General features: G+C 60.0%; 1 protein-coding gene across 2 annotated transcripts in view; it reads right to left on the reverse strand.

The window, feature by feature from the left end:
- Nucleotides 1-1,218: 1,218 nt before the first annotated feature.
- The window catches only part of DOCK1 (dedicator of cytokinesis 1), a 305,409-nt gene continuing 279,369 nt past the window's right edge, over nt 1,219-27,258 (reverse strand). For both annotated transcript variants that reach the window (XM_079793187.1, XM_079793188.1), the window contains exons 41-52: nt 25,109-25,250; nt 24,921-24,999; nt 23,255-23,339; nt 22,241-22,327; nt 20,159-20,335; nt 19,200-19,283; nt 13,816-13,953; nt 10,304-10,449; nt 6,577-6,775; nt 5,811-5,964; nt 4,419-4,570; nt 1,219-2,371 (exon numbers count right to left, since the gene is read on the reverse strand). In XM_079793187.1, coding sequence (XP_079649313.1) covers nt 2,276-2,371; nt 4,419-4,570; nt 5,811-5,964; nt 6,577-6,775; nt 10,304-10,449; nt 13,816-13,953; nt 19,200-19,283; nt 20,159-20,335; nt 22,241-22,327; nt 23,255-23,339; nt 24,921-24,999; nt 25,109-25,250 — 1,539 coding nt within the window. In that variant the 3' untranslated portion in view covers nt 1,219-2,275. The remainder of the gene's footprint in view (nt 2,372-4,418; nt 4,571-5,810; nt 5,965-6,576; nt 6,776-10,303; nt 10,450-13,815; nt 13,954-19,199; nt 19,284-20,158; nt 20,336-22,240; nt 22,328-23,254; nt 23,340-24,920; nt 25,000-25,108; nt 25,251-27,258) is intronic.

The raw sequence follows: 27,258 nt of genomic DNA on the forward strand, positions 1-27,258 counted from the left end.
ACCCCCATCTGCCCAGGTCTCCACATTCCCCGGGCGTCTGTGTTAAAGGCCTCTCCGTGCTCTGTCGTGCCCGGGGCTCCCACGTGGCGGGGGTTAACTGAGCTGTGGACACCCTCCACATTCTTATGCACGACCCACCCAGTTACGAGGGACGACGAAGAACAGATGACACGCAGCCCTTCCCAGCACTGAAATAAACCCGAAGTGGCAGGGACAGCCGAGCAGTGGCACCAGGCGGCCCGGCTAAAGGAGACCGAGATGAGGAAGGCAGGTGAGCGGGCGCCCCGGGGTGGGCGGGCAGCCCGGTGTCGCGGGCCTGGGACTGAGCCGGCCGAGGGTCACACGTGCACGGGGCCCTGCGTGCCCGCTCTGCCGGAGCCCAGCACCGGGGTCGTCACAGGACCCGAGGCTGCCCCTGCTGCTTTGTGCTGGTGACAGACACACGCGGGGGCACGGGTTTCAGCTAATTTGGGAGCAAAGACTTACTGGCCCAGCAGGTTCCTGTTAAGTTTTGCTAAGCCATCCCCGGCTAAACAGATGTGTAAATAACCCAGGAAGGGCAGATTGGAAAAAGAAGGAAGGTGAAAGTCCCCGAACAGACTTTAAAAAGTAAGTCAATTACTGAAACGTAATTGGAGATAAAACGAGAGAGCAGAGGCTGAAATCCATCACACACCAAAGGCTGCCGCGGAGATGAAAGCAAGGCCGGAACCCGCACAGAACCCAGAGCCAGAGAGAGCGCAGAGGATCAACTCTCCACATGAAAGCACAGCCCCCGCGCTGATGAAAACAATTCCTTTACACACGAGGAAGCAATTTCCAAGCACCGGGGGTGGTTTTAAAGAAGAAAAAAGACGTGTCTCTGTGTAAAATCTAGCTTCTATGTACCATCTCCTTTTAATAAAGATCTGAGGTAAGCACAAATGACGCGGCATGGTTAAAATAAAGATGAATTTGTAATGGATCATCAGGCATTTTGGAAGGCAGCAAAACAACCCCCAGATCTGAATGGGTGGGAGCTGAGCTGGGCTTGGAGCTTCCTGGCATCCAAAGCAAAAACCGAACAGGAGCCCCTCCCGGTGAGCAGCACTGAGGAAGGGCGCAGCCCCCCCCCCGACCCCCCCGTGGGGGTCACACCACTCTCAGAGGAAGTAAGAAGCAGAGAGCAGCACGGATGTGTGACGTCAGGGACAGAAACACCGTCGGAGGACACCGTGAGTCTTTTAAAATAACGTTTTATTTTTCCTCGTCAGTGATTAACTTTGGAGCCTACAGAAGGGCATCATGATTACAGTGCATAAAAAAATATAGATGACAGAACAAAAACATTAGGTTACACAAAGTTAGTTGGTTTGTTTTTCCCAAAATCATCATTCGTCGACATTTCCAGGACACTGGAGCTTTGAAAAAAACACGACGGAACTTCACTTGGACTCTTTATTTACTTTTTTTACATTTCCAGCAACGAACAAGGAAGAGCCCACGTGGAGAGCGCCCGCGGACACCTGTTACCATGAACGCAAGGCCCACGGAGACGAAGGCGAGCCCCGAGAGCCGTCGGATACACACACCCCGTACGGAGGGCGGGAGTTCCCCCCGCTGAGCCGCCTCCCGGGGCTCACCCGTGCTTTATCTAACAAGAGAAAGACAACGGTTCTTCCTACACTCAGGGCTCTTTCCCACTTGATCCAGGATTCGTAAGGGTGTTTCCACTCCATAAATTAGTAGCTGCTCAGTAGCTGAGAAATAGCCTATTTTAAATTATCCCCAAGGAGACCAGGAACTCCGGGGAAGGGTGGATGTTACGACGATGTGGGTGGAAGAAGATGCGTCCAACCAGCAGAAGTCCCCCCCGAGCGCAGGGAGGAGGGCGGAGGGCCGGACCCACATCCTGCGGGGAAGCCTGGGCCTGGCCGAGGAGAGGGCGCCGCGCCGGACGCCCAGCGCCATCGGTTCTCAGGCCGATGGGCTAACCCCGGCCGCGCGCAGGTCAGCTGTCCCTGCTCCTCGCTCAGGTGTCGTTTGGCACCGAAAGGAAGGCCTCTGAGGCAAGGCTCAGGCTCTCAAGGAGGCCCACTGGCAGCCCCCGGTGCGGACACGCGGCCAGGACGCCCCAGGCCCGCGTCCACCTTGCTCCCCACGCCGGAGGGCCGCACATCCCACGGCTGAGAACAAACTCCTCTTAAGGAGGAGCCACTGCCCCAAATGGCCGACACCACAGGTCCGATGAGGTAAACGCCAGGCACAGAGGGGACAGGGCGGGGGGACGGCCCGCTCACTGCACGATCCCGGAGTCCACGGACGTCTGCTTGCGCGTGGTCTTCGGGGGCGGCGGGGGCGGGGTCTTGCTGGGCAGCGGGGGCGGCAGGTGCTGGAAGACAGAAGGCGAGGGGGGCGCCCGTTACCGACGCGGATGGGAGAGCGAGGCCCGCAGCGGGCGGGGCCGGGCGCAGGGCAGGGAGGGAGAGGGCCCGCACCCCCGGTGGGGCTCCTTCTCCGCGTGGCGTGGGGCGGGCAGGGCGGCTGCGCTCAGGCCTGTGCTGCTGGCGTCTCTGATGAACCGCTTTGCACACAGCCCGTAGGCGTCTGCCCACCCTGCTCCTTGCATGGCGGCTTTACATCTGGGAGCCCTGACCTAGGGCCCCGGAATGAACCGACTGCAGACCCGGGCGGTTTCCTGGTTAAGAGCAAGTCAATAGGAGCAAAGCAGGACCCAGGGCCACCCAGGGCCACCCGGCCGCTGGGGTGTCACGGCTGAGCCCGTCTGATGAGGACCCACAGGTCCCTCCTTCTGCTCGATTTCAGGTTCAGAATGTTCAGTCCAGGGGTGCAGGGAGGCCTGCTTTCTGGTCAGATAAAGGCATGGGAATAAAGATCTGATTGGTTGACTAAGCTGCTAGGGAAACAAGAGCCCGACCAATCAGTGTGCTCTCTGGACTCTGTGTCTCCCTTTGTTTGAACTTATAGTTGGCTGGCTAGTCTTTTTTTTTTTTTAAATATATATTTTATTGATTTTACAGAGAGAAAGAGAGAGGGATAGAGAGTTAGAAACATCGATCAGCTGCCTCCTGTACACCCCTACTGGGGATGTGCCCGCAACCAAGGTGCATGCCCTTGACCGGAATCGAACTTGGGCCCTTCAGTCTGCAGGCCGACGCTCTATCCACTGAGCCAAACCGGTTTCGGCGGCTGGCTGGGTAACTGTCCCACCTCCAGGCCAGGCCCCCTCCCCACCCCCGTGGCACCTCTCGGGACCGGCCATCTGAAAGCACTGCAGCCGCAGGACAGTCGTCCCTCCCGCATCAAAGACGAAGCGCAGCCAATGAGATGCACAGCCTGCGAGTCAGCCCCTCCGGGGAAGAGCGTCCTTACACAGCGCAGAGCCCGGGGGAGAAAGCGTCCACAGAGGAAGAAACGCGTGCAGAATTCACAGGGGAAAGCACGCCTTCTGTTATGAAAAATCCACAGCCACGCGACCCACAGGTCCTGTCGCCACGTGGTCGCTGTGGGGGCTGAGCAGACACAGAGGTGAGTGTGGGACTTCCCTCCACACTGGGCTCATCTAAGTGTTTCGGGAGGAACCTGGACGGGGATCTCCCGGCCGCAGGCCATTCCTGTGTGTGCACTCCACGCTGCCCTCCACACGTGGCCCGGCCACGGAGCCACGGAGCCACGGAGAGCCCCGTGTGAGAGCGCCTGGAGAGCGAGAAGGGAAGCGTGGCGGATCTCACAAGACGGTGCCTGGGACTGCCGAGGGGCGAGAGCACGGGTTCCAAAGGCTGGGGAGACTCGGAGCTAATATTGGCACAAGCGGGCAGGCCGCGGGGCCACTGCGCAGTGAGCCCTCAGAGGAGATTAAGGACTAAAGGAGTTTCAGGAGGTGCCGGCCTCGGGGAGCCAGTGCTGATAAGGCAGCCAGTACCCAGATCTAAGTGGGGAGGGGGTCCGGGAGGCACGGCCGGGGGTGGGTGGCTCAGGGATCTGGGCTGTGCCCAGATTGGAGCCAAATCCTGCAGGTTCTCCGAGTGGCAAGGGCCCATCGCCCCGGGAGCGGCCAGGGCGAGGGGGGCTCCTGGAGGAAGTGCGGGGATGCGGGGTCCCAGGGGCCGGGGGTGAACGGGAGCTGTCCCCACGCAGCGGGATGGCGCTGCTTCCTCACAGGTCAGACCGACGCTCCCTAGAAAAGCTCCTTTCCGACATCAACCCGCACAAGGACCCACCTCAGTGGAATGGCGTCCGTGGTCACGGGGTCGGCCCCGTCCCTTCCTTGTTCCAGGGCCATATCTGGACGTGTGTCCCCATGACAGGCCCACAGAGGACCCAGGCCACGGCCGCGATCGCCGAGGCCTTTTCCCCAAATCAAACCAGGCCCGGCCCACGGCAGCACGCCGACAACGCCGGGCCAGGCTCCGACTTACCCTGTGGTGAGGAGGGGGCGGCGGGGGCGGGGGCGCGCCCGTCACGTCCTGGCTGTCCATCAGGTTCCCGTAGTCCGCCGTGCTGCCCTTCAGGGGCAGAGGGGGTGGGACCTCGGCCGCGTCCATCCCGGTCATGCCGTTCAGCTCCAAGCCTGGAGGGCGGGGTGGATTGAAAATCAAACCCACGTGCCACCGGGCGGGCACCCCACGCGCTGCTCCCATCGCTCCGGAGCTGCGGGAGGCAGAACCACTTGATCCCAAGAAATGCCTGCCAGCGGGCAGGGTGGAGAGCTGGGGGGGCGACAGGGCAGAGGGCGGGGCCCCTCTTACGGGCATGTCCTAGGAAGAGAACATCAGGTGCCAGAGGCCCCTCACCCAGGGCTGGAGCCCACTGTACAAACAGCCACGTCCCCCGGGACCCTTCACCCCCTCCTGGGTCCCTTTGCCTCCCGGGCATTTAAACAGCGGGGGGGGGGGGGGGGGGGTCAGGAGACCGGTCCCTGCCTGCCCTTTGCAAAGCCCTGCAGGACCGGGCACCAGCCCTCCGCCGCCGCTGCCTCGAGAGTGTCGCCACGCGAGGGCTAACGTGCACCCAGCCGCCCGCCGCGCAGCTCCTCGCCGGGGCGGCCGCGGCCGCTTGAAATGAAGTGATTAGCGTGAGCGGGCCTGGGCTGCTGCCTCCAGTAAGCCGAGGGAAGTGCAATTGATGTTTAAAGTAAATGGAAAAGTGGCAGTTTGCAAATGGAGAAGCAATCATTAGGGCGTCACGCCCGCAGCCCTGGCGGAGGCGCTCAGACCACGTGCGTTTTCCTTTCGTGTTCAAGGGGAACACGGACACTCCCGCGACGGGGTCTGCTGGCTTCCCCGAGGACGCCTCTGACGGGGGGTCCCCGCGAGGAAGCTCTCCTGGGAAGGGCCGCGTGGAGGGGCCCGGAGGCCTGGCCCGTGGGTGGAGGGAGGGAGGAGGCCTCGGCGTGGGTGCTGCCCAGGACTGGCTGGGTGGCTGGCCCGTTGTGGCAGAACATCCATACCGTGACCCGGCCATGTTAGCCCCTTGAGCGCACACGGCGCTGGCCTTTCTCACACTGTAACGTGCAGCCGTCGTCACTGTCTACTCCCAAAACTTCCTGCCCCCGAACGCAGAGTCCCCATCCAGAGGCACCGCGCCCTCGCCCAGCGCCAGGCGGTCCGGCGAGCCCAGGGGCTGCATGTGTCACCCGGAAGCCCGGGGCCGCGCCTTGCCCCCTGTGGCCACGTCCCCGGGACACTGCCAGGGAGCGGGTGCTCATGCAAACGGCCTGCTGCCCGGGAGGAGGCGGGTCTAACTTTGGGGACTTGGACCCAGGGGGCGGCCCAGGGTGCCGAGGTCAAAGGCGGACAGCGCCCACTCACTGGACTGCAGGCTGAAGCTGAGCTTGGTCCGCGGCATGACGGGCGGGGGCGTCTGCTGGGAGGTGGGTGACGACGGGGACACGGAGAAGCGCCTTTCGCTTCCGATGGCGTTGATCACCTGGCTCTTCGGCCTCTGGGGCCGCAGGGGGCTTATCTGGGGGGGGGGACAGAGAGAGAGAGAGAGAGAGAGGGAGTTAGGGTCTGTCCTGGGCTGCGGGTGCCACCTCAAAATTCAGCGGAGCGAACGGGATTCCCTGGGACCTGTTATTCATGTCAACGCACCAGCACGTGTCACGTTAAGTGTCTGACATCCTCCCGAGAGATGGGAGTGTGGAGCAGAGGAGGCGGGTGGACAGCAGGGGGCCGAGGGGCGGGCGTGGGACTCGCTGAGCAGAGCGGGCCACCCGCAGCCACCCAGGCCGCGTGGTTTCTGGCCGGGAAGGGGCCGGGGACAGACACACGGAGTGCTGTTTTCTGACAACACAGCATTCCTGTTCGTCTTCGGAGACACAGGACGCCCGAGAACATGGGGGCCTGCTCGGACCCTCGGGATGGAGGGCGGTGTGAGTGGGACCAGGGGAAGCTCCCCCTGACCCGTGCACGCCCCGCAGCATCGGTTAGGCGAGGGGAGGGAAGAGGGAGACCCCATTTTGATGGGACAATTTTACAGCCAACTCACGCCCCCCCCCCCGAGGGGACAGCCCTGCGGGTAAGTGTGGAGGGGGGACCCCGGCGGCGCAGAGGGGGGAGGGTCCCCGGGAATTACCGTCTCGGACAGGATCACGGCCTCGGACCCCTGCGGGGCCGCGTCCACGGGCCTCAGCTCCTTATCGAACGCCTCCTGGTGCCTGCTGTTCCGCTTCTCCTTCTTCTTGTCCTTCTTCTCCTTGTCGGGGTCGTCCTTGTCCAGCTTGTCCTGCGACCGCGAGTGCATCTTCTTCGGCAGCAGGGGCTCCAGGGCGAACCTGGGGGAGAGGGCGCTCAGGTCCCGGCCTCCCCATCGGCGGGCAGCTGCTTTCCGCCCGCCGATGTGCGGTGGCCGGCCCGCCCAGGAAGCCCACGTGCGGCCCGGGAGCCGCCGCCTTTACAGGAGGCGGGGCCGCCAAGGGAGGCGCAGGGCGGCGAGACGCGTTAACCGATGGCAGCAGATGGGCTGTGTTTGCACCTCAGCAGCCACAACCCGGAGGAAAGCCCGCAGCTGCAGGTGACGGGGGGATGCAGTCTGACGCTCTGGGGATTTCTGTCCATCTGCGAGGGGAGGGGGCACTTGAGTCTATTCCAAAGGCTGGCCCTCACCTTTTATTTGTTTTTTTATATATCATATATGCATATATACACTGAGTGGCCAGATGATGATGATCTCTGAACACATAATAATCTGGCCACTCCGTGTCTATCCTATAGAATAAAAGGCTAATAGGCAAATTGTCCCCTGGACGAGGAGTTCGACCAGCAGGCAGGCCGGCCAACCACCTATGTCCCCTCCCCCTGGCCAGGCTGGCCGGACCCCACCCATGCACGAATATATATATATATATACTGAGTGACCAGATTATTATGAGTTCAGAGATCATAATAATCTGGCCACTCAGTGTATATTTCAGAGAGGAAGGGAGAGAGAGAGAAACATCAATGATGAGAGGGAATCATTGATCGGCTGCCTCCTACACGCCCCACACTGGAGATCGAGCCCACAACCCAAGTATGTGCCCTGACCAGCCATGACCTCCCGGCTTGTAGGTCGATGCTCAAGCACCGAGCCACGCCAGCCGGGCGAGCCCTCGACTTTTAGCGATTTGGACGGGGACATCCACGCGCCCTGGGAGGGAGCGGGCGGATGCGAAGGCGTTTCTGATGCCCGGCGTCCGCCCCGGCTTCCAGCTGAAGACTGCAGAGCGGAAGGTCGCTTCCATCTGAAAGCCTCTGAGGGCCCCGCTGGCAGGTTCCAGGGTGCGCTCAGGTGCTCAGCACAGAGAGCTGCAGACAGAGGACCCGGTCCCAGCTCGGCCACTGCGGCTGGACGTCCTCCGTCACAGGGGACCTTCCTGCTCAGTGTCACTGCTGGGCGGTGGGGAAACGAGGCGTGACGCCCTGTCAAGTGCACGGGTCTCGGGTGGTTTCTAAGGCATGTGGCCACACCGAGCACGCACACTCGCCTGCATACAACTGCCATCTGCTATTTTAACGTCAGACTCGGTGGGGGGGGGGCATCCTGTCCTTGTCCCACTCTGTCACATCAGAGAGGGGAGGAACGGGTCCCGTGAGACGGGAACCTCCCTCCCTGCGGCAGGAAGGCGGAAGGAGACCGGCCAAGGGGTGCACAGGGGCGAACGCGGCCCTACGACCTGTCAGCGCTCCTGGCCACGCCCACGTAAGGGGCTCTGGTTATCAGGTCCTCCTGTTTCTGAAAACACGGCGCATGGAAACGGCGTTTCCCAGGAGATGCGGTCTCTTACACGGAGCCGCAGCCCTGCAGTCACCGAGGAGAAATGGCCTGCTCTGTGATTTCGGAGAAACGTCACCTGTGGGCGACACATCATTGCCCACGATTGAAAGAAACAAACTCCGAAGCCAGCAGCGTGCACAGAGCCCCTGACCAGTGCCCCAGGCCCCGAGCCAGGCGGTCTCACTGCAACATTCTGTCCACGTGGTGGATGGCTGGACCTTTTCCACAATAAGAACGTAAAGATGACTGCTGAAACACACCGGTGTGGATTTCCAGACGTTCCCGCTGGATACACATTAGCCAATAAACCCACATTTATTACGTTAGATAGTGTGTCTATTATATTACAGCAATATCAACATATTCATCATGTTCTTCTCGGTTTTGCAGAACATGAGACGAATAATGTAGGAAGGAATGTTTAGTGGACGCTGTCCGCTTAGCAGGGGTCCTCAAACTTTTTAGACAGGGGGCCAGTTCACTGTCCCTCAGACCGTTGGAGGGCTGGACTATAGTTTAAAAAAAAACTATGAACAAATTCCTATGCACACTGCACATATCTTATTTTGAAGTAAAAAAACAAAACAGCAAAAACACCCGTGTGTGGCCCATGGGCCGTAGTTTGAGGACGCCTGGCTTAGAGGAAGCCAGGTGCTGGGAAGGACAGGCATACACACAAAGAGCCAAGAGAGAGGCAGGCTGAGGCGTAAGTTTTCCACCTGGGAGAGGCACCTGCCGACAGGGGGCGCTGTATTCTGCAGGTAGCCCGTGCCATCTGAGACCAAAGCCCCATTTCCTCCCCATCAGCCACCTCGCCAAGGGAGGAAGCCCTGAGAAGGAACGAAAACCTGGACTCTATCCAAGATGCCGCAAGTTCAAGGTCAAACCCCGGCTCCCCAGGGAGAAGGCCAGGACGGCCCGCACTCATGCATTCACACGTGCAGCACACCACACTTCTGATCCAAACCCGCAGAACCACTGCACCCGCACCCCTGCGCTCCTGGAAACTGGAAACCTTCCCATGCCCAGCCTGGGATTTTCTGGGGGAGCAGCGGATTAGATTTCTCTAGCAATCTTGCCGTCAGGGACAAGCACGCGTGATTTAAATACCTCCACACCGAGGCTTTCCACACGGACTTGGCCTTACAAATAGCAGACAATGATAAAAATTGCTGTTAAGGGGAAAAAAAAAGTGGGTATAGTTTTCCGTTCCCCACCGGGCACACCAGTCGCTGGCAAGAAAGGGCATTCGGAGTTGAGTGTGCCCAGGGCGCTCGGGAGCTCGCCGTCTGCGCGTGGCCGGGGCCGGGGCCTGCGGGCTGGCAGGGTGACGGAGTGGCAGCCCGACGGGGCTGGGTAAGCACACAGCTGTGCAAACTCCACAATAAAACCACTGGAAGCGCCTCTGGATGTTTAAATTGCAACATTGTTTCTTTTTGTATAATAACAAATGTTACATGTTTGCTACTCAAAAGCGCAAAAAGTATCAACATGGAGGTTTTCTTTGAACAATGAGTTAATGAGAGAGCGAGAGCGAGAGCGAGGGAGGGGTAGGAGGGGGGTTCGGCAAGGGCTCAATTGTTCACAGCCTATTAGGTCCTTGCTCCCTTCCTGGCGGCTCTGTGCCCTGGGGCTCAAGAGCCAATCTGGCCCCCTGAGAGGTCTCGCAGGTGAGGTGGTTCTCAAGGAGGCCTGACCGACAGGTGTGACGCTGGAGGTGCGCAGAGGTGGGGGTCCACGCACACCTGGCGGGGGCGCACCGTGCTTTCCCCTGGACGTGCTGAGCAGGACGGAACGCTCACGGGAGGGAACACTGGACGGAAACCTTCATACCCAGAGTGGTGCCCGAAGGGGCGACTTCGCTCTCCAACACTCACCAGACCCTGAACGTCTTACTGGGCACTCAGTTCGCAACGTCATAAAGGGCCTCAGTTTCAAAGACAGTTTTGATTTTTAAAATATCCTCGGTTGTGATCGAACCAACCCAGGGCCCTGGTGGCTCCCCCGGGCCCCTCCCACTCTCTCCCCGCTGCGGAGCGCCACTCACCCATCGGAGCCCGGCCTGGAGGGGGTGCTGTCCGATGACAGGGAGGAGACGGAGGCCACCGACAGGGGCCGGGACGAGGAGGGCATGGTGAAGGACCGCACCATGGACCGCGGACGGCTGCCTCGCCGGTCATCCAGGCTGGAGGGCTGCGGGCGAGAGAGAGGGAGCGACGGAGAGAGAGGCTCGGTGGATGTTCGTCCCAGTAGACTTCCGGTCTGGCGGGGTCAGAGTCTTGGACCAGGTTGTCTTAACAGCCTGGAATCTAGACCCAAATTGTCAACACTTTTTATGTACAGTACATGTTCCCACTTGGAGTCAAAGATGAAGATGATGATGATTTATTTGGTTTTAGAAAATTTTAAATGCAGATTTGTTTAATTTTTTTTTTTTTTTACCAATGCCACAATCCATCAGCCTCTTCCAAAGTCACAGCAGGAAGTACTGCCCAGAAAGCCTGCTTTAGAGTAACATCTGGAACGAGATGAAGAATCTGGAAGACCTTTAGATGAACTGGGTACAACTCCGCGTGCTGACAAACCGTGCCCATCAAGGACGTGTGACCACTGCACTCCTGGTGACGAGACACGATGCCCCTGCTCCTAATGAAGGGGGTTCCTCCCCTGCGGTGCCGGGCATGGTGGATTCGGGGAAGCCTCGGCTGGGCCTGCGGCTCCTCCTCCCCAGGGGTGGACTGGGGATGCATTTCATCGGGATGGAGTTTTCCATCATCTCTTGGATATGCTTTTGTATATTACCAAAAAGTGTGTCCCTGAAATATACCATGTGCCAACCTCTAACTAGGAGAACACGCCTGTGCCCGCACCCGAGCCAGCTGCTGGCACATCTGGGGCCGCAGCTGCTGCCGAAGCTCCGTCCTCTGCCCGGGGACGTGGAAGCCCCGCCCTGTAGGGCACGTCCTCTGTGTGGCTTCAGCGCCACCCCCAGCCCGACCCCCAGCCCCAGCCCCAGCCCCAGCCCCAGCCCCACCCCCAGCCCCAGCCCCAGCCCCAGTCCCACCCCCAGCCCCAGCCCCAGCCCCAGCCCCAGCCCCACCCCCAGCTCCAGCCCCAGCCCCAGCCCCACCCCCAGCCCCAGCCCCAGCCCCACCCCCAGCCCCAGCCCCAGCCCCACCCCCAGCCCCAGCCCCAGCCCCAGCCCCAGCCCCAGCGCCACCCCCAGCCCCAGCCCCAGCCCCAGCCGACCTGCCACGGAGGACAGATTTACAATCACCACGTTCACATCTGGACAGTGGGCCCGTTTCTTAAATGTGCTTCGCATAAGAGTTACAATTTGATTGGACACTGTCTCTTTAATAAGAACAGGAACCAATCTGCAGGGCAGTTTAGAGCAGGAGATGGTGTGTCTTTTCTGTAAAGTGTCAGACAGCCCGGCCAGTGGCTCAGTGGTTGAGGGTCAACCCAGGAACCAGGAGGTCTCGATTTGATTCCCGGTCAGGGCACAGGCCCGGGTTTCAGGTTTGATCCCCAGTAGGGGGCGTGCAGAAGGCAGCCGATCGATGTGTATCTCTCATCATGGATGTTTCTCTCTCTCTCTCCCGCTCCCTTCCTCTCCCTGAAAACAGTAAGAACACACACAAGACATGGAAAGGGCCGGATCATTGGCACGTTAGGCTCACAGGCCACGAAGGCTCGGCACCTCTGCCCGGCCCCGCTGCTGTGGCAGGAGAACAGCCACACACCATACAGCAAGAGTGGTCGTGACTGCTTGCCAATAAAACTTTATTTACAAAGGCAGGTGGCGGCCTCAGCCTGCCAACCACTGGTTCGGGGTGATAAGCGGCTGGCGGCTGGCAGCAGGGGGTCTCCCAGGCTGGGGCTTCGCACCCACCACGGGCCAGTGCCGCCAACTGGCCGCGATGGGAAAACGAAAGAGGCAACAGGCACGGCGTTTCCAGCCTGTGAAAATGCCCCTCAGACCAGCCTAGAGCCCGAGCCCGCAGTGCCCTCTCGGCCTCGGCAATGACCCCGGCCGGCCTGCGAGGGTCCTGCCGGCTGGAGCCTGTCGTGTGTCCCTACAAACTGAGGATCGGGACCTGACTTTTCCAGCGGAAGCCGCGGTCTCCGCATCCTGACGGGCGGGCCTCCGGGGCCAGGTCGTGTGAGTGGACACTGTCTGTCCCGCAGCAGGGCTGGCCGGGCCATCGGAACCAGGCTGGCTGGGCCGTCAGAACCAGGCTGGCACTGGGAGTTAGAACCAGGCTGGCCGGGCCATCAGAACCAGGCTGGCTGGGCTGTCGGAACCAGGCTGGTGCCGGGAGTTAGAACCAAGCTGGCCGGGCCGTCAGAACCAGGCTGGCACTGGGAGTTAGAACCAGGCTGGCTGGGCTGTCAGAACCAGGCTGGCCGGGCCATCAGAACCAGGCTGGCGCCAGGAGTTAGAACCAAGCTGGCTGGGCTGTCAGAATCAAGCTGGCGCCAGGAGTTAGAACCAAGTTGGCTGGGCTGTCAGAATCAAGCTGGAGCCAGGAGTTAGAACCAAGCTGGCCGGGCCATCAGAACCAGGCTGGCACTGGGAGTTAGAACCAAGCTGGCCGGGCCGTCGGAACCAGGCTGGCGCTGGGATTCAGAACAAGGCTGGGGTTCTGGCTCCCGGAGGCTGTGACTTCGCATAAAACATGACTCACGCTGCGCTCGCTCCCTCCCGAGCACACAGGGAGCCATCGTCCGGCCGAGGAGGCCGTGAGGAGGGAGGGGGAGCCCGCGGGGCTGGCAGCTGCCCTGTCCTTGCTGTGTTGTCTCCGTGGCCTGAGCACCAACTTCCTGGGCTCTCAGCAGGTGCGCCCTCCATGGCATCACACCGATGCGGCATCGCCAGGCTGAGCTGCCCCCACCCCCATCTCCCGGGGTGCTCACTGTAGTGTGAGCACAGAGAGCAGCGTGTCAGGGGTGAGGCGCAGGCTCATGAGCTTTCCGACTGGCTCCTTCCCACACTCACACGTGCCACGGTGGTGGGGTTCACAGGGGCGACATGCCCGCCCCTGGGAGGGGGCGGTGGGGGGCGGTCTGGGTGGGGGGGGAGAGAGGTGGGCCGTGTGCTCCTAACCACCTCCAGGGCCGGCTTGGCCTCCAGCAGTGAGCATCCTCCCACAGTGAGTCCCCGCGGGCCATCTCCCACCTCCTAACCCTCACGCCTCCTCAGCGATGGGGACCTGGGGCTGGGCCCGGGCTCCCCTCTGGTCCGGGGCTGTGAGCCGGCGCCCTGCGTGACGTGCCTAATCCTGTGTGTGCTGTGCGAGTTCCCTGTCGCTCCCCCCACGAGGGGAGCTGGAGATGCAGCCAATTCATGGACGGTACCCCCGCCATTTCCCGTGGCTGAAAGGAGGCGCTGGTTTCGCTGCCGACGAGCGACCAAGGGGACCGAGGTCCCTGACGCCCCGCTTCCTAAGCAGGCGTCCTGTACGCATCTCAGTTACTCCGCCGCGTGAGCCTGCCACGCGGGACACCGTGCCCCCCCTGCCCCCCGCCCCCCCTCCCCCGCGAGGGCCCACTCACCACGGCCCGCACGCCGTACTGCTTCTCCACCTTCTCCCGCAGCTGCCGGAAGCAGGCCTCCATCCGCTCGTGGAAGGGCCGCAGGGCCTCGGTGATCTTCTCCCCGTGCAGCCGGATCCCTTCGGCCAGGAACGGGATCTGGAGGACGAAGGGGGCGGCCCTCCTCACTGCCGGGCCGCGCCGGGTCCGGGAGGGGCGGGCACGCAGGGCGGGTGGCACTGCCACGGGGGCTCCGCTGGGGCGCCCACGCGGGACGGGCTGATTATGCGTAGTAAATCGGACCCGTCGGGGCGGGGCTCAGCGCTGAGGGCCCCTGGAGGACTCCCTTCCCTGGCTCGCCGTCACGTCCACCTGAATGCCCGCCCGGCTCGGCACCAGCCTTGGCGAAGAGATGACCTGTGAGTCTGTTTACATGCAACCTGATCTGTTGGCCACGGGCCATGTCACAGGGCAAAGGACTTCCTTAGCGAAGAATATTCTAGGCAATGAGAGCCCTGCTCCGAAACGCAGACATCTAAGTCTGTGGGATCCATCTAAGTCTGTGGGGTCCATCTAAGTCTATGGGGTCCATCTAAGTCTGTGGGATCCATCTAAGTCTATGGGATCCATCTAAGTCTGTGGGATCCATCTAAGTCTATGGGATCCATCTAAGTCTGTGGGATCCATCTAAGTCTGTGGGGTCCATCTAAGTCTGTGGGATCCATCTAAGTCTGTGGGGTCCATCTAAGTCTGTGGGGTCCATCTAAGTCTGTGGGGTCCATCTAAGTCTATGGGGTCCATCTAAGTCTGTGGGGTCCATCTAAGTCTGTGGGGTCCATCTAAGTCTATGGGGTCCATCTAAGTCTGTGGGGTCCATCTAAGTCTGTGGGGTCCATCTAAGTCTGTGGGGTCCATCTAAGTCTGTAGGGTCCATCTAAGTCTATGGGGTCCATCTAAGTCTGTGGGATCCATCTAAGTCTGTGGGGTCCATCTAAGTCTGTGGGGTCCATCTAAGTCTATGGGGTCCATCTAAGTCTGTGGGATCCATCTAAGTCTGTGGGATCCATCTAAGTCTGTGGGGTCCATCTAAGTCTGTGGGGTCCATCTAAGTCTGTGGGATCCATCTAAGTCTGTGGGGTCCATCTGAGTCTGTGGGGTCCATCTAAGCCTATGGGTCCTGAAAGACATGCTTTGGAAACGAATCCACATCTTTTCTTCCTCAAAAACTAAAAATAATCTCTTCGCCGCCAGCCTGGCTGTCACCAAGTCTCCCGCCAACACCTCCCTTCGGAGCGTGGAGCAGCTGACCTTTAAAAGTGTCACCACGAGACGTTTCCTCGCCAGCACCGACCAGGACCCTGCGGCCGCTGTCAGGGGCGGGGCAGGGAGGCTGGCTCCCTCCCGGTTCTGCTGCCAACGCCCCGCCCCTCCCGCTCCGACAGTGAGCGCGACACTCTCACCGCAATCAAGCGCAGAGCTTCCTCTTAATAACTTATAATTAAATCAACGCACTGATTAGAGACAGATTTCCTCGTGCAGCAGCACCCCAACCCCAAGGAGCAGACTCAGAGGACGGGTAATAAGTACACAATTGAATTTCATGTGAACAACTTCTCGGAACCTTGTCAAGATGAATCACGGCACAACCTGCGCCCGGCGGCACCTACGGCAGGCAGCTGTGGCCTCTGGGGCACTCCAGGAAGGGGGGCTGGGAATGTGTCCCCCGCGCCCCCGTGTGCAGCCCTCTGGCTGCACCCACACAGTTGGTTTGGCTGACAGTTGGGCCTGAGCCCAGGTCCCACCAGGCACCTGCTTCCTGCCGTGACTGCAGCAGGACGGTGTGAGGTGCGGTCCCGGCTAGCGATGTTGACCATTCCGAGGGAATCGGCCCTGTGGACCGTGGCCCCCCGGGCTGCTGGGGTCTGTGCAGGGGCAACAGTGGTAAATGCTGACGAAAACCCTTCTGCTTCCTGAGCCCCCTCGGGGGCGGGCGGAGGCAGGCTGGGACAGCCTTGGGGTGCTGGTAGAGGTGGCGTGTCTAGCTGGGTGCGAAGGCAAACGTGGGGATGCGGCCTGCAGGTTAAGGCACAGCCACCCTCCACACCGAACACATTTCGATGGAGAAGGGATCTTTCTGGAATGTGCAAAATGCAATCCCATCAGTGTTCTGTGGGTCTGATAAAACCCTGCGTTGGGCAGATTTTTGACCCAAAGAGGCTACTTGCTGGACTCAACGTTAAGACCCCGAACTACAATCTGGCAGGTGACATGTATGGGGCATGAAATTTATCCCCCAGAGAGGTGCCTGGCGTGGGCCACCTAGAACCTTCTTCGAGGGCGGGATCTGTGTCCACGTGGGGCTGAAGAGCAGCCATGAATGAACCCTCCCTCCAACCGCTCCGGCGCTGAACACACGCACAGAGGCCACGGCGCGAGGCCTGGGAGGCCTTCAGAGACCCGTCAATCCAGGCGGATCGACCTGGCTGAGCACCGAGATCTGGGGACAGACTGCTGAACCCACGTGGGCCCCGATGTGCTCTGGGACGGGGTCCAGGAGCCTGCCTTTCTAAAGAGCCCCCCAGAGCGGGGAGAGCCCCCTGGCATTGCTCCCACGGAGCACGAGGCCCTGCTTCCAGGCAGCGCCGGCCTTGGGGCTGGCCCTGGGTCCCGGGCTGGCCTGCTGGCAGCAGGGAGCATCTGGGAGGGCTGCTCCGTGCGCGGGGAGGGCCACCCCGGCCACGACGTCGTACCTGTCACCAGCTGGGGACCACGAGGGAGGCTGGCCTCTCGTTTCACAGAGAAACGCGGGCGCATCCCAGTGGGTTAATCCCAGTGTGTGTGACCTCTGGACACCGGGCAGGGACGCTCAAGGAGACAGCTGCTCTGGGGAGCGACCCAGCTGGGCCCTCGGGTGGGGGCTGGCGCTCACTGGCAGCCACGAAGCAGCGAAGCAGCCTGCACCTGCCTCCAGGCCCCCGGGGGAGAAGCGGTCAGCCCCGGCCCGCCTAGGCCCTGGCACAGAGCGGGGAGCTGCCCGGCACCCATCACCAGCCTCTACCGGCGGTTTGAGGAAGCAGGATGTGCGGACTGCGCCTCAGGGGTGGGAACTGCGCCGGCGAGGCCCCGGAATTCCCGGGGGAAACTCACTCCACCCACACGGAGTCTCAGAAAACAACCAAACACAATGACAAAAGCAGAAGCGAACATTCAGAGCGCCCCACACTCCTGCTTCATGACTGCAAGGCTCAGCGAGGGAGAGGGACACACGGGCTTTCAAAACACGGCAAATGAGAGCGAAATCGCAGGTAACGTCTGAATATGTATTTTCAGCGCTTTTGATTTAATGAAGTTGCTAGAAAACAGATGCCTTCTCTCAGCTCCCCCGCAAGCTGCTTTAAAAGTCATCCTTTAATAAAGTTATTAGGGGCGATGACACAGTGCTGACACAGTTCTCTCTGGGGAACAAATTATTTTCCTCTGTAGGACTCGAAACTCTTAAAATCCAATTTGCTGTAAAAGCTTACAGGGGAAAAAAAAAAATCAATAGAACTTGTGCAGACCAAACTAGTTTTAGTGTAGCAGTGGTTGCACAGTCTTCAGGAGGTTTGGATTGTGTACCCTCTGGTTACGGCAACATCTACATTGGAAACTTCCAGACACTTCAACGCTCTCCCTGTTTTTTAGTAACAGGAAACCACCCACAGGAGGCTTCCGTTCCAGGCAATTTGGCCAAGGAGGTCCCAATGTCTCTTTCTTCCTTTCTTACTTTTTTAAAAAATATATTTTTATTGATTTCACAGAGGAAGGGAGAGGAAGAGAGAGAGAGAGACATCAGTGATGAGAGAGAATCATGGATCGGCTGCCTCCTGCACCCCTTCCGGCCTCCCACTGGGGATCGAGCCTGCAACCAGGGCATGTGCCCTGACCGGGCATCCAACCATGACCTCCTGGTTCATAGGTCAATGCCCAACCCCTGAGCCACACTGGCCAGGCCCAACACTTCTTACCACGGAGTAATTCCCAGCCCAACAGATGCCATGTGCATGCGATTTGTGGCACAGTCACAGCCATTAGGATGGTTATTTCAAAACTCGCACGCCAACAACAGTAATGGAAAGTAGCAAGTGCTGGCAAGGATGTGGAGCAACTGGGACCCTGTACGTGACGGCAGGCGGGATGCTGAACCAGCGCAGCCACGGCGGCAAACCGCCTGGTGGTTCCTCAAAGGACGGGAAACAGAACGAGTGCGTCACCAGCACCCGCTTCTGAGTCTGCGCCCCACGCAAGCGAAAGCAGGGGGTCGAACAGGTTCCCCGCAACATTATTCACCGTCGCCCAAAGGGGGGAACAGCCAGGGTCCCTCGGAGCGTGAACGGTTAGTGTGATGTGGTGCAGACACAACGGAGCATGGTCCAGCCTTCCACAGGAGGGTGACCCTTGGAGACATGATGCTGAGTGAAACAGCCAGGCACAGAAGGACGAACACGGTACGACTCCACTCATGGGAGGCTCCGTGAGTAGGGGAATTCATGGGGACAGAGAGGAGAAGGGGGTGTCGGGGGCAGGAAGAATGGGGAGCTGTTCAATGGGGACAGAGTTTTGGTTTTGCGAGACAGAGCGTCCTGGAGATGATGGTGTGATGGTTGGCCCACGGAGTGGGTGTACGGCATGGCCACTGAACTGTGCGCTTAAAATGGTGAGGGTGGTACATCGTGTGCTCTGTAAGTTTCACCACAATAGACTATCACATGAGTACGTGTAACTTGGCTTGAAAGCTAAGCTTAGCCCACTCCACCCTAGGAGGCCACGCTAGCTAATGGGCTGACGATGGAGGAGCCACGCAGCTGAGGCTCGGAAAGGCCAGGACAGAGGGGTCCCCAGAGGTGTCTCCTCAGGAGGAGGCGACCGTGTCAGGGACCCACCGTCGGCCTAGGAGCCTCGCTTAGCAAGGCGGCCAGGGGTGCCGCGCCCGGCCAGGCGCAAGGAGGCCTGGGCTCCCTGACATCCCCCTACCCCTGAGCTCTGCACCCAGCCGGCTGTGGGTTACCCCAGCCAGCACCCTGCTGGACGCCCGAGAGAGAAAAGAGCCGCAAGAAGTGAGCTGCCCAAAGTGGGCAGAGCAGGTGGGCAGAACTCCCAGGAGAACCGGTCTCACGCCCCTGCACCGCCCGGCTCACCGAGGCTCCCAGATGCCCGGATGTTGAACAGGCAGTGCCCACGGACACAGACACCCTCGGCAGTCACCCGCCCTTTTAGGATCACACCCCTCCTAGGAAAGACTCGGGGGCCTCAGGAGCACCAGCAGAAAAGCAAAGCAATGAGCCGCATTGTAGTTGGGAAACCCAGATGTGACGACCCCCGACCCCCACCGCTCGCACCCCGCGAGGCTGTGTCCCCAAGCTCACCTGCCACGCGATCAGGTCCTTGAGCTTCTCGATCTTCTCGTGCGCCTCCGGGTGCTCCTGCAGGTACCGCTCCGTGAAGAAGGCCTTGGAGGGGCAGGAGCCACTCAGTACCCCGCACCCAACACACGCTCTGCACACCTACTGTGCGCCAGGCCCCGGGGACAGAGCTGTGGGTCAAACAGACTCACACTCCTGCCACCAGGGAGCACACTCCCCTGGCTGGACCCCCCCCCCCCCAATTCCCCAGGACCCCCCATCCCCAGAACCCAGGGCACAGAGTCCGGTCCGGTCAATCCATGGAGCGAACGGGCAGCCGGGAGGGGCATGTGGGGTGGCACCCCAGGCCTGGGAGCCCGGCAAAGCCACAGCTGACCGGGACTCAGGTGAGTGGCTCAGTCTGCTGGGTGGCGGCTCCCCAGAGGCTTACAGGCCTGTCACCCCCACCCTGAGCCCTGCCCAGGTCTGGTGGGGCCCGCTGGGGCAGTGACCCTTGGCCTCCGCTTTTGCTTGTCTGGACCAGGCCTCAGCTCTGCTCTCGTATCAGAGCAGCCGCAGGCGCGGAGGAACGAATGGCCAGGGCCAGGCTGCCGACTGGGCTTACGAGGACGGGGCGGCTGTGGTGCCAGCGCCGGGCCAGACCACACGGCTGTCCATCAACCCTGCCCACGCCCATCTGATGCTCCCCGGGGCCCGCGGGCCCTCTCCACGGAGTCCGCCCTGACAGACTCGATCCTGTGGCCTCAGTGAGCGCAGGGCTCATGAAAGCCACAGGGGTCACTCTTAGAGCCAACCCGGGGGACCGTGCCCGGCCCAGACCTGGCAGTGGCGGGCCCTGGACCGTCTCCAGCCCGCGGGGCTGCCGGGTCCCCTGGCCTGGCCTGGCTCATCGCTCTGCGCCGCTCGGCGACCAGGGTGGGCCGTCCCTGGGCGGGGCTGTGGAGAGCTGGCGTGCCACCTGCCTTTTCGTAGTTGGCGAAGCCGCCCATGACGGCCGGGTCCACGATGCCGTTGAGCAGCATGGAGAGGGGGTTGATGGGCAGGCTGGGGTCCTCCAGGTGCTGCTGCACCATGCTGTCCAGCTTGTCGTTGGTCAGCTGCATGGTCTCGATGGCGTTCTCCAGGGGGCTGATCTCCACCTGCGGGGGCGGGGGGGGCAGACCATACAGGCGTCGGGCCGGCTGCTTCCACGCCCATCGCCGGCCCCTCGCCAGGGAGCAGCATTTCCGAGCGAGGACAGGCTTCCTCCTTCCGTGGTCCTTTCTTCCCAGCGGCTTTTTGGGGCGCGGTCCCCGATTCTCCGGACACAGGCAGCCAGGCATTTCAGTCTCATCGTGTGTCCACACGTGTGGTCCCCACGCGCCGATCCCAAAGGAACAGTGCCAGGCCGCCTCCCCTCGCCCCCCGGGGGCACCTGGGCAGCTCCCCGACTACAGAACCCCGACGACAAAGGGCTCATGGGCAGAAGCTCATCCAGAGGCTGAGCGCCTGGCGAAGGAAGGGCCCTCTTCTGCCCCGGCTCACGCAATGGTGCCCGCGAGGCTTGCGTGCTGCCACGTGTCTCCTGAGCCGCCCCCTCAGGGCCTGCCTGGGTGCCGTGGGCCCACGGAGGGCGCTCCCAGCGCAGAAAGTGAGAGGGCCCAGGGTGGGGGACAGGCACGGAGCCCGGGGCTTCTGATCAGAAGGGTCCCCTGGGGTGGGGAGGGGATGGGGTGAGCGGGACACGCTCTGGGGTGGCCCAGGCCTCAGACTGGTAAGGATGAACACTAGAGCAGTGGTCGGCAAACTCACTAGTCAACAGAGCCAAACATCAACAGTACAACGATTGAAATTTCTTTGGAGAGCCAAATTTTTTAAACTTAAACTTCTTCTAACGCCACTTCTTCAAAATAGACTTGCCCAGGCCGTGGTAGTTTGTGGAAGAGCCACACTCAAGGGCCCAAAGAGCCGCATGTGGCTCGCGAGCCGCAGTTTGCCGACCACGGGACTAGAGGAAACAGAGCTGGGAAGAGAGGTTCCCATGTGTTCTAGAACCAAATCTGGATTTTTCAAGGGGATTCACTGTACACTAAATGGTAGCCCACGCCCTCTGGCTAAGACCCTGCCGGGTGACAGCAGGCAGGAGACACTACAAAACGGACATCTTTCAACCAGACCGCATATGCAGGCCATCGCTGCTGCCATGCGTTCAAGGAGAGCCTACAGCTGACTAGTCCCTAAGGAAACAACGCCACGGCTCTCTGCAGGCAAAGCAGAGTTTAGACAATGAGATGCAAGTCTTTATTTCTTTAAAAAGTGCTGGGGAGGGGGGGGGGGCAATGGTAAGATATGTACACATATAATACCTTAATAAAAAAATGAAAAAAAAAAGTGCTGGGGAGGTGCCTGGCCTGTGTGGCTCAGTGGTTGAGCATCATCCCATGCACCAGGAGGTCACTGGTTCGATTCCCGGTCAGGGCACATGCTCAGTCCCCAGTAGGGGGTGTGCAGGAGGCAGCTGATGCATGATGCTTTCCCATCACGGATATTTCTCTTTCTCTCCCTCTCTCTGAAATTAATAAAAGAACTTTTTTTTTTTAAGTGCCAGGGAGGAGTACCCAGCTATCTTGGCTTGAAATGAGCAAGTGCTATTAATCAAGGTGTTTGTCATGCAAATGGCGATGGAGCCATCAGGAAGGAGCTGGGAAAACCCTATGCAAATGGGCCCGGTCCTAAACTCTCCATTTAGCTAAGGGAAGGGGGGGCTGTCGCCACCGGGGGGGGGGGGGGGGGGGGGGGGGGGAGGGCTGGCTCCCCACCTTGTGGGAGGCAGGAAGCTCAGTCCCCTTTCCCATAGGCTCCACCAGCTGTGCCCACATCGCACTAGGATGTTTGAGGACGAAGAGACCGGGGCTCCGGGGAGCACGGGGAGGAGGGGGAGGCAGTGTGACGTGGGGTTCCGTCTGTCTGATCTGGGGGCGGCATGTGCACTGGGCAGTGACCACACGGCACGCGTGGGGAAGCATGAGCGAGGGCCACGACATTCCTCCCGGGCGTGTCCTTACCATGAAAACGGACTTGACCTCGAACCACCGGAGAATCCCAGGCAACTTGTACGCGGTCGTGTAGACGGTCCTCTCGATCCACATGTTCTGCGAAGGGAACACGCCCGTGTGAGCAGGGTCAGCAGCTCGGCGGCTTCTGCCCCAACGGGACTTCCGGCCCTCACAAGGCCAGCCCCCCAGGACGGGGTCCCCCTGGGAGAGGGGACGCTCGGGAAAATGGGGGGGGGGGGTGTTCCCTCGGAGCAAACAGGTTTCTGGAAAGGCTGCCGTGAGTGAGGCCCAAGCCTTACTGAGCCGTCACGTCAGAGAAACTCAAAGGCACATGCATGGAGGACAATGGGGCTTCGTTAAGGGGACCTCTCACACAATAACAAAGCCAGTGCTTTAAGCTTCAGTATTCCCACCCAACCAGCGCATGTTTACGTCCTAAAATAAAGATACGGAAATGGAAGGGAGAAGAATCACCCACTACTCAGACACGGTCATACACGCATGTACTAAGCATGAAAAAGTGTGTATGGTTTCAAGAAAACACCACTTCGTAATCTACATGTTTTGTAACAGGCTGCCGTACATATGGGAGGAAACTGTTTCAAGCCAATCAACGTAACTCCTTCACCCCACCTCCTGCGCTGTCACCTCCCTCCCTGGGAGCGGCTGAGTCTGTGCACAGTGACCCTGATACAGACACAGGGCACACGGAGGCACCTGCGCGGGACCCGGGTCCGGATGGAGGCGACTCGGACACGCCCCGGAGGAGGCACGTGTGTGCTGTGACCTCAGAGGCACTTGCACAGCGCCGTCACCTGTCACCTGTCACAGCCTCCTGGGGACCTGGGACGTGGCCTGTGAGGCGCCATCGTCTCACTACGTTTGGGGGCCGCTATGCTAGGGTGTCTGCACACGGGGCCTCCGAGGCCGCACTGGCCCACAGGCCGTTTGGTTGGGGGTGGAATGAGCGTTAGGGGTGGTGTGTGTGTGTGTGTGTGTGTGTGTGTGTGTGTGTGTGTTTACCGCAAATTCATTGTCTGGGTTTTTCTCTCCCTTGCGGATCGGCCGGGAATATTCAAATCGCTGGACCTCGTTCACCCTGTAGAAACTGCAGAGAGAGAAATCATTAAGCATTGAACCCCCAAAGAAATCGTTAGGCATTGAACCTCCTTTGCGAGGCGAGGCCTTGCCTCCCAACAGGTCACCCATTCCCTAAAATATCCCCGACCTTGACCCGAGGCGCTCGCTGAGCCTGCCTCTCCCCGCAGCTTCGACGCGGACGTTGGCAGGTGGAAAAATGAGCTGGAGCTGCCTCCTCCCCGTCCCCCAAACCCTCAGGGAGACCAGATGCAGAGTGACAGAGACACAACGCGGCGAAGGTGACTCGAAGGACAGGGACAGCCCGCCTCCACACGTGTGCTCGTTCCGTAAAGCTCTCCATCAACGATGGGTCCGTGCAGCTTAGTCTTTCAACAACGAGCTCCTTCAGATAATTTCACTTAATACTTTATTATTTTGAAAATAAAAAAAAACTACACCTTTATTATTTTTAAACGGGTCTTCCATGCTTTACTCGTAGTTTCAGATCCACACACGGCAGATCGGCAACCACCAAGAGTGGCGTGGACGGGACCAGCGCGCCCCCCTCACCCGGGGTGGGGGGTGGGGACCCTGCACTGACACGCAGGCGGGCTCCCCACGCCGGAGGGAAATAGCTGAGCGCGTACTACGGTTCGCTCTTTGCTTTCCGTCTCTGAGGAGAAAATGCCGCACAACGTAGAACGCATGCCTTGTGGATGCTACCCTCGGTCCATCAGCAGAATCCCAGTTTATTTATCGTGATCGCTGACAAGAGGCTAAGGATATGAGAGCGAGCCCACCCAGCCTCAGGCTACAAGGTAAGCAGATCCTGAGCCATCAAATAGTTAGTTGTTTGGTTTTGTTTTCACCAGAACATGGATCAAACAGAAAAGAAAATTCTTAACATCCAAGAAACATCGGGAGCAGGCTGTGGCCACAGCCCTGCTGAGCCAGGCACGCCTCAGAGGAGAGGCGGAAAATCTCCCTCAAATCGCTGTGTGTAGTTCTCCACGGGGAGCAAGCCTGGACTCCCTCTTCCTGCCTCGCAGAACGCAAACACTCGGGCCACACCCAGGCACGGGGGGTAGGGTCGGGGGGGGGGGGGGGGGGAGAGGGGTGGGCACCCTGCTGAAAACTTCCCAGGATCCTCTGCCAGGTGGGTCATAAGCAGACCAGGTGCCCCCTTCCCCTGCCGGTGGATCCTCTAGCAACACGGGTGTGATCTGCACAGGCCCACTGAACGTGGATGCTTTTCCGTAATCACGTGACTGATTTCCACCCACGGCTGGGAGCCCCCGATGCGGAGGGCTGACTGTGCACACTGGGCTACGCCGTTGTATGGAGGGGACCTGAGCAGGGGGTCCTGGAACCAGTGCCCCCAGATGCCGAGGGACAGGACGTTCTGTGGTTGTCAGGAGTTATACCGAGGCTTCTAGACCCTAACCCAGGCGTTGTTCATGGGTCAAGTGGACTTCCTTCACTGCACCCCACTTCCTTCTTGATGCTGGAAGCAATCTGCTCCCCTACGCCGAGGCTAAGCGCAGCCTTTCCCAGAAAAAGGACCGCTGAGAGCTATACGGACGGTCCGGGCAGGAAATGGGAGGCTTACCTCACGATCTGCTCGGAGACCGGCCGGTGGAATTTCGGGGGCAGGTCCAGCTTGGGCTTCACCGTGAAGCACTGAATATCTGAGGGTGACGAGGTCAAGGATCACCGTCCCGGGGAGGCAGCCCCAAGACCTCCGCCCTCCCCCTGCCGGCCTGGCGATGCCCGGGCGCCGGCGCTGTGTAAGGATACACTGGCCGGGGGAGCTTTTAATCTCCTCGCTGGGCGGGGACGTCGTCTTCATTTTCTCGGCGTTCGGAAACTGCGTTAAGAGCCGAGCCTCAAAGTCTTCCCGGCGTTCGTACTCTTTCCCGCGGTAGATGAACACTTTGCCCTGCAAACGGTGACACTCATTAAGGAAGGGGGGTGGGGAAGACAAGTTCACACACGAGGGTCCTACCCGGCTCGTTTAAAGGAAAAGGCTCTGCCCCAGCCCGCGTGGCTCAGTGGTCGACCTATGAACCAGGAGGTCACGGTTCGATTCCTGGTCAGGGCACCTGCCAGGTTGCAGGCTCCATCCCCAGTGGGGGGGCGTGCAGGAGGCAGCAGATCAATGATTCTCATCATTGATATTTCTATCTCTCGCTCCCTCTCCCTTCCTCTCCGACATCAATAAAAGTGTTTTTAAAAAAAAAGAAAGAAAAAGGCACTGACCGTGTAATTGCCTGGTCTGACTCAGCAAGAGCCCAGAACAAGGGCCGCGTGAATTAACCCTGTGTCCTCAGCACCAAGCACGGGCCACTGAGCTCAGGGCACGTGCTGCAGGCTTCACAGGAACAACCAGTTTACAAACCATGAAAACCAGGTGCACACCCTCCGGGGGCGTGACGCAGCTAAGGGAAACCCAGCGACAGGACCACTGGGTCACGGTGCCACACACGGGGCGGGGCAAAGAGGTGTGCAGCTGTGAATATGTGAAACTCAAGTTATTCTGGTGTCCTTGGGGGGTGTAAGCAGGTCTGCGTGACCTTGGGGGTGTAAGCAGGTCTGCGTGACCTTGGGGGGGTGTAAGCAGGTCTGCGTGACCTTAGAGGGGGTGTAAGCAGTTCTGCATGATCTTGGGGGGGGTGTAAGCAGGTCTGAGTGACCTTGGGGGGTGTAAAGGAGGTCTACATGACCTTGGGGGAGTGTAAGGTCTGAGTGACCTTGGGGGGTGTAAGCAGGTCTGAGTGACCTTGGGGGGTGTAAGCAAGTCTGTGTGACCTTGGGGGGTGTAAGCAGGTCTGTGTGACCTTGGGGGGTGTAAGCAGGTCTGAGTGACCTTGGGGGGTGTTAAGCAGGTCTACATGACCTTGGGGGAGTGTAAGCAGGTCTGAGTTACCTTGGGGGTGTAAGCAGGTCTGAGTGACCTTGGGGGGTGTAAGCAAGTCTGTGTGACCTTGGGGGGTGTAAGCAGGTCTGTGTGACCTTGGGGGGTGTAAGCAGGTCTGTGTGACCTTGGGGGGTGTAAGCAGGTCTGTGTGACCTTGGAGGGTGTAAGCAGGTCTGCGTCCTGCCTTACACAGGCTGCCTTGTTGGGGGCACTGTGCCTGCGTGTGACACAGCGGCTCTGTCCATGTATCTGTAAGGAAGGTCCTGACTCCAAGATGCACTAGGTCTCGGTGCCTCCCCAGCTGAGTGTCAGTCACACGAAGGTGGCCGTGGGCAGGCAGCGTGATGCCACCCCTGGGCCCTGGCCTGCTGCCTCCCCCCACCCCTCCCGCCCCATCTCAGAGCTGTGAACCCAGAGGAGCCTGCGCCCAGCAAAGGCGGCGAGAGGCCTGGGGCCTCGGTCACGGGGGCATCTCTCGCTGGTTCAGCCGGGGGTTCTGGGCAAGGGCTCCAGGCTGGCAGGTCCCACGCCAGCTGCAGCCCTGCCATCGGCCGTGACCCCGGACAGATGCCAGGAGAGGAGGAGGGGAGAGACAGGTGGACAGACCGAGGGCAGCAGCCCACTGCGTGTTTCTACATGTAGCTCCCAGAGACTCGGCTCCAGGTCACCCTAAAATGGGTCTCTTTAGTGAATTTTCCAAAGATAAAGAGAGATCTCCTGGCATGCGCTTTATCTCCTTCCCTAGTCGCAACTTATCCGCTGCTCCTGTCAATTATTAAAGGAGGAGCAGCTTAAGGATTGAACATTTCATCCACTTTGTGCTGAGGTCTGTCGTCAAGTACCCGTTACGGACGGAAAACGCTCTCTCTCTCTCTCAAAACGAAATGTCACGCAGGAACCACAGGAACGTGTAGTCTTCGTCGGAAATGTACGTACCAGAAGGAAGACTTAGTAATAAAAACACGTAAAGGCTTTAGCAGAAAAAGTGGTGAGTTTTTGGTAAAAACACTGGTAACAGTTTCTAGAAATG

Source organism: Cnephaeus nilssonii, assembly GCF_951640355.1.
Source record: "Cnephaeus nilssonii genome assembly, chromosome: 16".
NCBI classification, from domain to species: Eukaryota; Metazoa; Chordata; class Mammalia; order Chiroptera; family Vespertilionidae; genus Cnephaeus; species Cnephaeus nilssonii.